This window comes from Xyrauchen texanus, chromosome 50 (assembly GCF_025860055.1).
Source record: "Xyrauchen texanus isolate HMW12.3.18 chromosome 50, RBS_HiC_50CHRs, whole genome shotgun sequence".
In the NCBI taxonomy this organism is placed as follows: domain Eukaryota; kingdom Metazoa; phylum Chordata; class Actinopteri; order Cypriniformes; family Catostomidae; genus Xyrauchen; species Xyrauchen texanus.
This window is the reverse complement of record NC_068325.1, coordinates 22,439,180-22,452,760: the sequence shown is the minus strand read 5'-3', so window position 1 is coordinate 22,452,760 and position 13,581 is coordinate 22,439,180. Positions and strand designations below refer to the sequence as shown.

Below are 13,581 nucleotides of genomic sequence, written 5' to 3'. Positions count from 1 at the left end.
TGTTGTGTCGGGTCAGGTCAGGTGGATTCTGGGTCAGGGTTGGGTCGGGTCAATACACTTCCCTGTAGATCCCTGCAGCAGTGGGATCAGGTGGATTCGGTTAGATCAGGGCCAGGTGGGGTAATGTCTGTTGGGTGAAGTCAGTACATGTCTCTGTAGATCTCCTGCAGCAGTGGGTGTAGTGACGTCTCTGACTCGGTCTTCTTGATCTTCTGCACCAGTTGTGCGTTCTCTGTCACGAGCTGTCGCAGATCTGTGAGTTTCTGCAGCAGTTTGGGGAAGATGAAGTTGGCGCCTGGGTGATTGATCTGCAGGTGCTGATTCAGGGCTTGTAAGATGTTGTCCTGGATCTCCTCAACCTGATGAACGTTCATTAGTCCTGGACGATCTACAGAGTGAACACAGCATACATACATTGACACTATTGTAATATATCTGCAAACAGCAATGATGGGCCAAACGCACCTTTGACATACAAACTGTTAGGATGAGTAGTTAGGTTATACAACGATAAAGGTTTTTTTTAAAAAAGTCGTTCTTTATAATTTTAAACAGTAGGTGGCACTGTAACAAAGTTTCATATCAATATGTTAAAGTGTTACCAAGATAAAGACTCACTTCCTTTTCGGCGACTTCATCAGCAACTTCGTTAAGGTTTATCGAACCGTTATCTAATTAGTGACATTTTGAGGCTTAGGTTGAATAAGATATAAGCCAATTTTGGTGAAGATTCGACAAAAACTGTAGGAGGAGTAGTAAAAAATAAACTGTATGAAAATCCATTCCAAATGCCAGAAAAATGTGTGGCTGAATAGGCTTCAGAAATCTGTAGCAATAGTTTTCAACAAAATTGAAAAATGGCGTAAAATCCATCAGAAATGTTTTTAGCATGATCCGAGGACTCAAGGCCATTTGGTTCAAAAGCTCTAAACTAAAGTGTGCATTCGCTAGAAACAGTCGCTCACCTCCACACAGAATAATAGCCGCCACAAACAGCGCAAGGTCACTATCGTCTAGCTCAAGAGCGTTAAACTTCACCGCAAACTCAAACTTCGGCTCCATAATCTCACTGAAGGGTTTTCGTAAGCTGCGTAGAAACTCTCTCGTGACAAAGCCCCGCCCATTCGCCACCAGCAGCCCGTCCTTATTCATCAACGACGGAAGCATTGCGAAGATTGCTTCATGGACTCCATACTTCAACAGCGTCACCTGCAGGATCAAAGGTGAACTACTCAAGACTCACATTCTAATTATCATAACATTGATGTAAATCGTTGAACGTCTAATATCCTGTTTCTTACACCATTACCTGGTCATTGAGGAAAAGGTTGACGAATCCTGGGATGCTTTTGGAGAACTCGGTGAGTTCTCGTACGGTCTCCACTGTACTGCACTGACAGAGGTAAAACACGTGAACGCCAATCTCTTTATTGGGCGGAGCGCCGTTAATCACCTGATTCCAGACCAAACCGTTCTCCGCCTGCCACAGCGAGTCCATGTCGTGAATTACAAATGGCTGAAAGACAGAAAAAACTTTTTTAGTAAGAGGTTTATTGGCATTTCATATGTCAGTACTGGTGACTTGTGGTGCTGGTTACCGGGCTCGCGTTTGTCTTCCCTGTCAGAATGTTCCGCGCTTTCCTCTTGGTCATGTTGAGGTTCTTCAGGTAGGCGTTGTTCACCCGTTTGGCGAGAGATTTGAGATCCGAACCGCTTGAGTTCGGTGAGCTTTTCTCGCCAGCTAACAGACCCGCAACAAGCTTCCGTTTCTCAGCCTCTGGCATCCGTCCATATCGGATCGCTTTACAAACGAACACACACAGAGAACCACCTTTAGTTCTGTAGAAGCTCAGGTGATATTTTAGTGTTTTGTTGTCAGTGTTTGTCTGTTGTCGTTTTACCATCATGAGACATTCCGAGCATCAGGCACTTCTGAAAACGACAGAACTGACATTTATTGCGACTTTTCTTGTGAATCTTACAGTTGCGATCACATCGGTCATATTCCAACTTCATACGAATCGTCCTCCTGAAAAAGCCCTGAGATAAAGAGAGACTCAAAACCATTTTTCAGACCCCCAATCCAAAACAAACAGACTAAATCAATAAATGGAACGGCCTGTAATTGAGCGTTTCTTCAACTACGGACATTTTTTATGTTCCTGTGGTTGATTTTTATTTTTGTATTTAATTTGATCCCTATTCTCCCAATGTTGGAATGCCCAATTCCCACTACTTAGTAGGTCCTCGTGGTGGCGTAGTGACTCAATCCGGGTGATGGAGGACACGTCACAGTTGCCTCCGCTTCTGAGACCGTCAATCTGCGCATCTGATCACGCGACTCGTTGTGCATGACACGCGGAGACTCACAGCATGTGGAGACTCATGCTACTCTCCACGATCCACACACAACTCACCACACGCCCCATTGAGAGAACCACTAATCACCACCACGAGGAGGTTACCCCATGTGACTCTACCCTCCCTAGCAACCGGACCAATTTGGTTGCTAAGGAGACCTGACTGGAGCCACTCAGCACACCCTGTGGTTTATTTTTATTAATTTCCACTTTTTAGTAGTCCAAACACTGAAGGTTCTGGAACCCTATGTTTTTTGTACTGATTTTCTTCTTCTTCTTATTATTATTATTCCTTTTCTGCCCTAAACAGACACCAAATTAGATCTGATTGTTTTACACTTGTCCCATACCCAGACTTGCTTGTCTGGGTATGGGACAATCTTAAAATATAGAAATCCATACAAATAACATTTTTAAAACTATGATAATCTAAACCATTTCAATATTGTGTGAAAATAATTTTTCAGAAATTACGACAGTAAATCTGAGCTGGATTTGTGAACGATTATATCATGTAGACTAAGATGATTTAGTCATCGCTGACTAAAACATTGAAATGGGTTTTTCTGGTTGTTTAGATGTAATAACAGATTTGTATGAGTTGAAAGGGAAAATGACCCCTGACCTTGCAGCCCTCACAGGCATGAACACCGTAGTGGAATCCAGACGCTTTGTCAGCACAGATACGACACTCAACGTTTAACCCCGCCTCCTTGTGCCCCTGCAAGAGCTGCTCCGACAGAGATGATGCTTTAGAGAGATTTACACACACAAATGTTTTTATATGAATGAAACACTTTAAATGTTAAACTCTTTTATAAACTCATGAATAATAATGAGCATCATCATCACAATGACAGAGTCACCCGCACTTATTAAACAGTGTAACAGTGTGTGAGAGTGCATGAGAGAGGGTGTGCTGTTTTTTGACTGGTTGATTGACAGATGAAACGGTCAGCGCAGCACAAACCTGGAGCTGTTGTTGTTGGTTTAGGACTGGCTGTACTGTCGCTGGGGTTATTCTGTACTTCCAGTTCATTCGTGTCCTGATGGGGCAGCTCCCAGCTAAACTCCTCCCCCTGTAGCCGCACACTGTCCTCAGGCTCCGCCCTTATGTCCAGATCCAAATTAAGCCCCGCCCCAACTCCCTGCTCAGACAGCAAGTCCTCCAAATGCTCGTAATCTGGCCCCTCCCCTTGAGAGGTGTGGCTACTGCAGGGGGAGGAGTCGTCATTATCCATAAAGACTCCGCCCACTGCGCTGGGATCTCTGGGTAATCCCCTCATTGCGATCACAATAACCCCTGGAAAATAGAAACACATTAAACAAAGTAAACGGACACTACAAAAAATATTTTTAATTTTTTGCAGAAAACATATTTTAAAAATCCTCAAAATAAGAGACTTGAAAAGATATTAGGAAAATAAGACATACAGACAATACATCTTGAATTAAGTTTAACACATTGTCAAATATAAATCTAACAAAATGTACTGAAATATACTTCATAAAAATACAATGATATTAAAATATATTCTCAAGATAGGACATGATGATTCACTCATCACACACTGAAGACTGTGAACTGAACGTCTGGGACTAACTCAATCTCCAGCACAAGCGTTCTCCATCCAAATATCTTCTGGAATCATTTGTTTTCCTTTGTTTCCTAATCTGATGTAAGTATAGATGTAAATGCACAGATGCTACAGATGTTATAGATGTTTCAGCTCGAGATGTTTGATACATTTACGGTAATGTGTGTGTGTGTGTGTGTGTGTGTTGTTCTTATGAGTTTGACATGAGTGAGTGTGTGTGTGTGTGTGTGTGATGTTCTTATGTGTTGTGAGAAAGTGTGTGTGTGTGTGTGTTGTTCTTATGAGTTTGACATGAGTGTGTGATTTTGACAGCTGTGTCGTGTTTAGTACATACTGAGAAACCTGCTGTACGCTCACCTCTGACCCACTGTGAGCAATGCATTCTGGGAACTAACATACACCAGCTGTAGATACATTGAACGTCTGTAACAAAACCGCAAGAGCTCCTACACCATCATCACACACACACACACACACACACACACACACACAGACACACACTCTCTCTCTCTCACACACACACACACACACACACACACACACACACACACACACACACACACACACACACACACACACACACACACACACACACAGACACAGACACACACTCTCTCTCTCTCACACACACACACACACACACAGACACACACACTCTCTCTCTCTCTCTCACACACACAAACACACTCTCTCACACACACCTCTCTCTCTCTCACACACACACACTCTCTCTCTCTCTCTCACACACACACACTCTCTCTCACACACACACACACACACACACACTCTCTCTCTCTCTCTCTCTCTCACACACACACTCACTCACTCTCACACACACACACTCACTCCTCTCTCTCTCTCTCTCTCTCTCACACACACACTCACTCACTCACTCACACACACACACACACACACACAAACAGAAAATCAAAGCACCTTCAAAAAACAACAACAAACAAAAGAAAAAAACAAAACAACCCAGATACAAACCAAAAAATAAAAATAAAAAAATAAATAAAATTAAATTAAACAAAAAAACAAACAAACACTAACCAATCAAACTAAACCAAAATAAAACACACAAAACTGAAAACAAATTGAAACAAACCAAACAAATAAAAACGCAAACAAAAATGAAACAAAACAAATTCAAAACAAACACACTAAAAAAAACAGAAACCGAAAAATTAAAATAGAAATTTTAAACCAAAAACAAACAAACCTCCAGAATCAAAACAACCAAAAAACAAAACAAAAACAAACCTAGATTAAATGACCCCCCCCCAAAAAAAACAAACAAACAAACAAACCAGAAACAAACCAAACAGCCAGATATAAATCACATCAACAGCTTTGCAGCAGGAATAATAGAAATACATTGAGTTTGTTGTTGAACAGATTATCACGAGTCTGATCTCCTGCATAATTCACATTCAACAGCACAAATCTTTTCCCTCTGGGGTTAAAGGTCACACTGAGGTCTTTATGTTTGAACAGCATACTTACATACTACTCTATAAAGTGTGCATACTGACACCCAGATACACCGCCAGCGCTCTCGACCCTGCACGACTCAATGCGTCACAACTATCATCAGTATTAATGAGATGTTAATGAGATGTTAATGAGATGCTATATTCAAACAGATGCCAGTTTAAAACAATCGTGTTCATCTGATCAGAGTCCATTACCAGAGCGAGCCGAGAATCTAGAACAATTACATTTGAATTCACGTCACAAAATCAAGCGTGCGTTGCTTAAGTGTTTGTTTAACACACTAGCGTATCTAGCGTTTCGTATTTTAGGATATCACATACAATGTCCCAGATGAAGTTGCAGGTTGGAATACCAGAGATCACATTTTCCACTTCAGACCTCAATATGTTTGAGTCAATCACACTTCATGGTCACATGTACACACCACAAGATGGCGCCATGACTCAACAATAATGTTTAATGTTCTTTCCTGCAGTGACAATACGTAAGTGAAGTTTGTCTTTACGCTCCACAAAATCCAGCTCCGCATTACGCTCATGGTCCCGCCATCCTGGAAATGACGTAAACTGACGCTTCTCGCTGAGGTTGGGAGTTGATTGATTCCACCTTGACTTCATAAGATGGATGTCCGACTTCGGATGGCGTTCCAGTTATTAAGTAGAAGGTGAGAGTTACAAGTTGTCTGAAATGCACCATATCACCTCCCGAAACCGCCAGACACACTTTCACTGCAAACATGAAGTTCATCCGAGCGTTTGATCGGTGTGCGCCATACCGCACGTTATTCATTACATTTGCTAAAACAGCCACAGTGACTTCAACTTACATTATTAATTCTATTTTGCACTAATTTCCCCAGAAGTGCAGATTTTGTTCTGTTACACTCATGGGATGGAAATGCTGCTTTATTAGCGATATTCAGATTTCCCGCATAAAATTATTCTCAACTTGGATGGAAACACAGTTATTGATTTGGGCCTTCGTATGAGCAATAACAATAGCAATGTGTGCTAAAGCACACTAGCAGCAGCGTCCAGAGGCAGAAATGATTAGTTTTGGGGATTGGCACATTTCAATCATGAGGTTTTCTTGATGTAAATGGAAGCAGTGAATGATGACGACGTTCACACAACCGCTGCAGTTACACATCCGTTAATGACAGTCTGTCGACTGTGTGGTCTAAAGTTATAAAAAGCAAACGAAGCAAAAAGAAATGTCCTTCTGTGGTGTGTTGGGAAACAACACTAACCCTAACCACAAGCACTCTGACAAAGCAGAAATACACTTAAAATAATCAAGTATGACTTTAACACACATCTCCACTCAGATGTTTAAACTGTTTACAATAGACCAGAACATCACTTCCAACACACACACACTCTGAACGGAGTATCTGTACACAAATCAACACACATGACTCATCTTCACAGATAATGAGAAGCAACAGGTCGTGACTCCTCAGGGTGAATGAACAGGGAACTCCACCAGCTATAACCAAAAACATTTCAAAGTTCACGTCAACATAATATTCAGGTGTGCGAGTGGGCGACTATGACATTGAAAACTCCTTAAAGCTGTAGTGTGTCATTTCTGTGCCACTAGCGCCACCCAGTGGCATTGCGAAAATAAACATTGGATGTTTCTCGTTCTTATGAAGGCTTTACATTTACATTTATCCAATGTGACTTACAGGTCACTTATTACAGAGACAATCCCCCCGGAGCAACCTGGAGTTAAGTGTCTTACTCAAGGACACAATGGTGGTGACTGTGGGGATCAAACCAGCAACCTTCTGATTACCAATGTATTATACAGAGCACTTATTACAGAGACAATCCCCCCGGAGCAACCTGGAGTTAAGTGTCTTACTCAAGGACACAATGGTGGTGACTGTGGGGATCAAACCAGCAACCTTCTGATTACCAATGTATTATACAGTGCACTTATTACAGGGACAATCCCCCCGGATCAACCTGGAGTTAAGTGCCTTACTCAAGGACACAATGGTGGTGACTGTGGGGATCAAACCAGCGACCTTCTGATTACCAGTTATGTGCTTTAGCCCACTACACCATCACCCCTCCGCAGTCTTGTCAAGCTACCTTGAAGACAGGACTCTCCTCACTAGTCATCAGACTTTTGGAAGCTTACAGCGGGAAACTCTTGAGGGAAAACATGACAAATGTCCTTTTTCTGCCACCCATATGTAGTCCCAGAAGTCATGGCCGCGTACGACTACAAATGGGTTCTGCCATCTGATGCCTCCTCGATATTCAGCCTGATCAAAAACACATCTGGGTAATTTAATACATTCTCTGCACTTGCAGTAGATGGTGATTTCAAACCATTTCAATGAGAATGCAAGAACACACATTGAGAAACCGATCTCGTCAAAGACACCCTCCGTCTTCTGTTGATCGCACAAACAGATAGTCCCGCCCCCACCTCACGCCATTGGGTCGATGTTGCGGTGTCGGGTTGGATGGGTCACTCAAAACAAACAGGGGAATTTTGATTAAAATGTACATGTATTCGTTTGGCAGACACTTTTATCCAAAGCGACTTACAAAACAGGAATACTACAACAGAAGTGTTTAGCCATTATTTGGAGGACAGAGAGTGAGTCTGCTTCAGGATGGAGTTGGGAAGCTCATTCCACCAATGTGGTACGGTGAAACTGAATGTCCAGGAACGTGTTTTGGTGCCACTCATTAGCCGACCTCAAGCTTCTGATGGGCACGAAGCTCTGCAGAAATGATTTGAGGTACGCTGGAATAGACCCAGTGACTTCTGTATGCCAGCTGAATAGCGCCACAGAGACGGTGTTTACAGTTTTCCAGCAATTCATTGAGATTGCGAGAAAGTTTGGAAAGGAGAAAGTATTAAAACAAGTTACAAACTTCAGCTTTATTGTTGTATCTACAAATGAGGTGCTGTAAAATGTTTTCCCTTTAACTAACACTTCATGTTACTGGAGTTCACGGAGTGTTTTTGGGAGTTAGTAAACACAGTCACTTTGTGCCAAGTGTGTAAAGAGAGAGTGTGTGTGTCGAAACAGGACAGACCGTCCCAAAATCACCCCAAAACAACTTTCACCTACAAACAACCCAACCCTGACCCTAACACAACATCCATACATCCATCTATCCACATACACATCAGCCAAATACATTTAAACTGTTTTTCACAAGTCCTGACATTTAATCATAGAAAACATTCCCTGTTTTAGGTCAGTTCGAATCACGACTTTATTTTAAGAGAATTATTTATTACAAGCTTCTCACAATAATTGTGTCCCATTCCTCCAGACAGAACTGTGTCACTGAGTCAGATTGAGGTCAGGACTTTGTGATGCTGCTCCAATATCTTGACTTTGTGTCCTGAAGACATTTAACCACAACTCTGGAGGTGTTCTTGGGGTCATTGTCCATTTGGAAGACCCATTTGTGACGAGCTTTAACTTCCTGTCTGATGTCTTGAGATGTTCCTTCCTCATGATGTCATCATCTATTTAGTGAAGTGCACCCGTCCCTCCTGCAGCACCCCCACAACATGATGCTGCACCCCCATGCTTCACTGTTGGGATGCTGTTCTTCACCCTTTTCCCTCCAAACATAACGATGGTCATTATGGCCAAACAGTTCAATATGTGTTTCATCAGATCAGAGGACATTTCTCCAGAAGTCAGATCTTTGTCCCCATGTGCACTTGCAAACTGTATTCTGGCTTGTTTATGGTGGTTTTGGAGCAGCGGCTTCTTCCTTGCTGAGCCTTTCAGGTGATGTCCATATAGGACTGGTTTTGCTGTGGATCTAGATACTCGTCCACCTGTTTCCTCCAGCATCTTCACAAGGTTCTTTGCTGTTGTTCTGGGATTGATTTGCACTTTTCTCTTCAAACTACGTTCATCTCTAGGAGACAGAATGCGTCTCCTTCCTGAGCGGTATGACGGCTGCGTTTTCTGGAATCATTTTCGTTGTCTGGAATCATTTTCATTTTCTGGAATTTTCCAAGCTGCTTAACCCTCTGAGGTCGGCAAATGCGCCGGCGCGTTTTGCTGTTTTTTTTTTCACATAGCAGCAACATAGACTTAAAATACTCCGTCATTTATGGTCATATAAATACAATCAATACATGATTATAAACTATAGAGGGTCTTCTTTTTTTGTGTACACTCATATTAACATCAAAATCTTGAGTTTTTTTTTAAATAAATAAAATAAAAAGGGTAAGCTTTCAGCAGTCTCTGTGTTCACGATCATATTTCAGAAACACGTCACTAAAATGAACTTAAACTCCGCGAATTCTTCTCACACAAACATGAAACATATGTCTAAAGAAAGCTTAAAATGTCTACTTTTAAATAAAACAATTCAAATTTAAAACAAATATTCTCCTGCAATGCAATCTGTTTGAAACAAAGCGATGTACAGTTTTTACCGGTCCATCTCATTATCTGTAATGTGATCCCACCCACCAGCAGAGCGCGCCGTTCATACGCTAATGTGCTGAGGCGATCAAGGGAAAAGTACACGCCCCCGACTGCGAGATTTGATGTAAACAAACACAACTAAACTTTTCTGCGTGCTTGTAAGGATACACAGGCGATCAAACTCTTGGCTATTAAGGAAGAGTTAACATTTTTCTCAGACGAAGAGGTGGACATTTGTATTTTGAAGAGAGATTTGTTCCAGCAGAGGATACAATTTCAGACGAGTAAGTCATTTAGTTTTCATTAGCTGACATGGTATTTTATATAAACATGTACATATTTTACTAGTGGGACTGTTTCCAGACAGGATTCAAAGTATTGACATGTCCTAATAGGCAAGTTTTAGTTACATGTAAATGTTGTTATTTACATTGTATGCTGTATGATATAAATATGATATGTAATATGATATAAAAATAATATGAATGTTAGATTATATTTTAATGTGTTTATGCTGACTCGTTATCATCAACAAAGCTTGTGCTTGCAAATATGTGTTCAGGTTATAATGCACTTTAAATATGCCCATATTAGAAAATCAGCATATTATCATACAGTGAGGAAAATAAGTATTTGAACACCCTGCTATTTTGCAAGTTCTCCCACTTAGAAATCATGGAGGGGTCTGAAATTGTCATCGTAGGTGCATGTCCACTGTGAGAGACATAATCTAAAAAATAAAATCCAGAAATCACAATGTATGATTTTTTAACTATTTATTTGTATGATACAGCTGCAAATAAGTATTTGAACACCTGTCTATCAGCTAGAATTCTGACCCTCAAAGACCTGTTAGTCTGCCTTTAAAATGTCCACCTCCACTCCATTTATTATCCTAAATTAGATGCACCTATTTGAGGTCGTTAGCTGCATAAAGACACCTGTCCACCCCATACAATCAGTAAGAATCCAACTACTAACATGGCCAAGACCAAAGAGCTGTCCAAAGACACTAGAGACAAAATTGTACACCTCCACAATGCTGGAAAGGGCTACGGGAAATTGCCAAGCAGCTTGGTGAAAAAAGGTCCACTGTTGGAGCAATCATTAGAAAATGGAAGAAGCTAAACATGACTGTCAATCTCCCTCGGACTGGGGCTCCATGCAAGATCTCACCTCGTGGGGTCTCAATGATCCTAAGAAAGGTGAGAAATCAGCCCAGAACTACACGGGAGGAGCTGGTCAATGACCTGAAAAGAGCTGGGACCACCGTTTCCAAGGTTACTGTTGGTAATACACTAAGACGTCATGGTTTGAAATCATGCATGGCACGGAAGGTTCCCCTGCTTAAACCAGCACATGTCAAGGCCCGTCTTAAGTTTGCCAATGACCATTTGGATGATCCAGAGGAGTCATGGGAGAAAGTCATGTGGTCAGATGAGACCAAAATAGAACTTTTTGGTCATAATTCCACTAACCGTGTTTGGAGGAAGAAGAATGATGAGTACCATCCCAAGAACACCATCCCTACTGTGAAGCATGGGGGTGGTAGCATCATGCTTTGGGGGTGTTTTTCTGCACATGGGACAGGGTGACTGCACTGTATTAAGGAGAGGATGACCGGGGCCATGTATTGCGAGATTTTAGGGAACAACCTCCTTCCCTCAGTTAGAGCATTGAAGATGGGTCGAGGCTGGGTCTTCCAACATGACAATGACCCGAAGCACACAGCCAGGATAACCAAGGAGTGGCTCTGTAAGAAGCATATCAAGGTTCTGGCGTGGCCTAGCCAGTCTCCAGACCTAAACCCAATAGAGAATCTTTGGAGGGAGCTCAAACTCCGTGTTTCTCAGCGACAGCCCAGAAACCTGACTGATCTAGAGAAGATCTGTGTGGAGGAATGGGCCAAAATCCCTCCTGCAGTGTGTGCAAACCTGGTGAAAAACTACAGGAAACGCTTGACTCTGTAATTGCAAACAAAGGCTACTGTACCAAATATTAACATTGATTTTCTCAGGTGTTCAAATACTTATTTGCAGCTGTATCATACAAATAAATAGTTAAAAAATCATACATTGTGATTTCTGGATTTTGTTTTTTTAGATTATGTCTCTCACAGTGGACATGCACCTACGATGACAATTTCAGACCCCTCCATGATTTCTAAGTGGGAGAACTTGCAAAATAGCAGGGTGTTCAAATACTTATTTTCCTCACTGTATGTATTTTGGATCAAATAAATGCAGTCTTGGTGAGCAGAAGAGACTTCTTTTAATGGTAGTGTAGGTCTAAAATTAAGTAAAGTCTTTATGTAAAGAAAATATATAGTCAGATTACTTCTTTTAACTTAAAACTTGATTTTGATCATTAAGTCTCCTCACATTAATTCTCTCTCTGTCACATTCCTCATTGATAGGCCGAGGGGAGGGTCTTTGTGTCCTCAGGTGTGAATCTCATCAATATTCATGATCGTTCACGCCTCCTCGCATATTACCATTCAGCTCTAAAATTGTCACACAAAAGTTAAATTACTATATTGTTTTGTATAAATGAGTGATCAGGATGATTTTCACATCATTTTGTAGCAAAACTCTAGGCTACAAGATCCAGTTCTCAAAAGTCAAATGTTTAGTATGTGTTATATGGCCTTATTTCAGTGACTTAAAATTTTAGTTTGTTCAAAAACCATGCATAAACATTATTTTCTCAAAAATACAAACCTGTACACACATGTTGCTGACATATTATTGTAGCCCAGTTTGTGCTGAATACAGTGTTATCAGACTTTAGCCATTAATATGTTTTTAAGCAACTGAAAAAAGCACAAATGTCAAGGCATGTCAAAACTTCTCCAGGGCCCAAAACACCCTCCGACCCCATAGGGTTAAAGGCACAGTTCACTTAGTGTATGTAAACTTCTGAGCCGCTGGAATTGTGATTATAGTCAATTAAAAGTGACACAATCGGTCTGTAAACAGTTGTTGGAAAAATTACTCGTGTCGTGCACAAAGTAGATGTCCTAAACGACTCGCCAAAACTATAGTCTGGTAATATTAAATCTGTGGAGTGGTTAAAAATGAGTTTTAATGACTTCAACATACGTGTATGTAAATATCTGATTTCAACTGTATCTATCTATCTATCTGTATATCCATCTAACCATCCATCCATCCATACATCTGTCTCTGTCTCTCTCTCTCTCTCTCTCTCTCTATCTATACTCGGAAGGTTTAAATGGCATGTGGAATATAATCCTTCACGTGATCAGAGATGTCTGTCAACACAAAACTCTCTTTGTGTTTCTGAAACACTCATATTAAAATGAATTTCACCATCTTACTAATAAACCAGGAATGAATCACAGATCTGTTGTTTTCTCACGTGACTGAAGTTCACATGAAAACATGTTATTTTTCGGAGTAACAGAAAACTTTTAAATTCTTACCTCTTCAGAATGAACAGTCCCCTCTGGAATGACAGTTTACATTCGTAAATTAACTTTTAATCCAAACACATCTGCGATAATATATTAAATGTTTCATAAGTCAGTTTGTACGGCGGTACAGGCACACACTCCGCTTCGCTACGGTTTATACGGGAGTCCCGCGCTGATGCGCGCTCCCGAGAGCTCCGGGTCAACCGCGTCACAGCATCTGACGTCACAGAAGCGCTCATTTTGCCCCATATGAAATTT

General features: G+C 41.2%; 1 protein-coding gene across 2 annotated transcripts in view; it reads right to left on the bottom strand.

Annotated features, from left to right (window-relative positions):
- The window catches only part of LOC127641398 (peroxisome proliferator-activated receptor delta-like), a 16,879-nt gene extending 3,390 nt beyond the window's left edge, over positions 1-13,489 (bottom strand). Inside the window, exons 1-8 of one of the 2 annotated variants that reach the window (XM_052124383.1) lie at positions 13,333-13,489; positions 3,331-3,663; positions 2,986-3,110; positions 1,902-2,040; positions 1,599-1,801; positions 1,310-1,516; positions 966-1,209; positions 1-388 (exon numbers count right to left, since the gene is read on the bottom strand). The exon at positions 1-388 is cut by the window's left edge and continues 3,390 nt beyond it. In XM_052124383.1, the coding sequence (XP_051980343.1) occupies positions 141-388; positions 966-1,209; positions 1,310-1,516; positions 1,599-1,801; positions 1,902-2,040; positions 2,986-3,110; positions 3,331-3,646 (1,482 nt within the window). In that variant the 5' untranslated portion in view covers positions 3,647-3,663; positions 13,333-13,489 and the 3' untranslated portion in view covers positions 1-140. The other variant, XM_052124382.1, reaches the window with a different exon arrangement.
- Between the last annotated feature and the right edge of the window lie 92 nt (positions 13,490-13,581).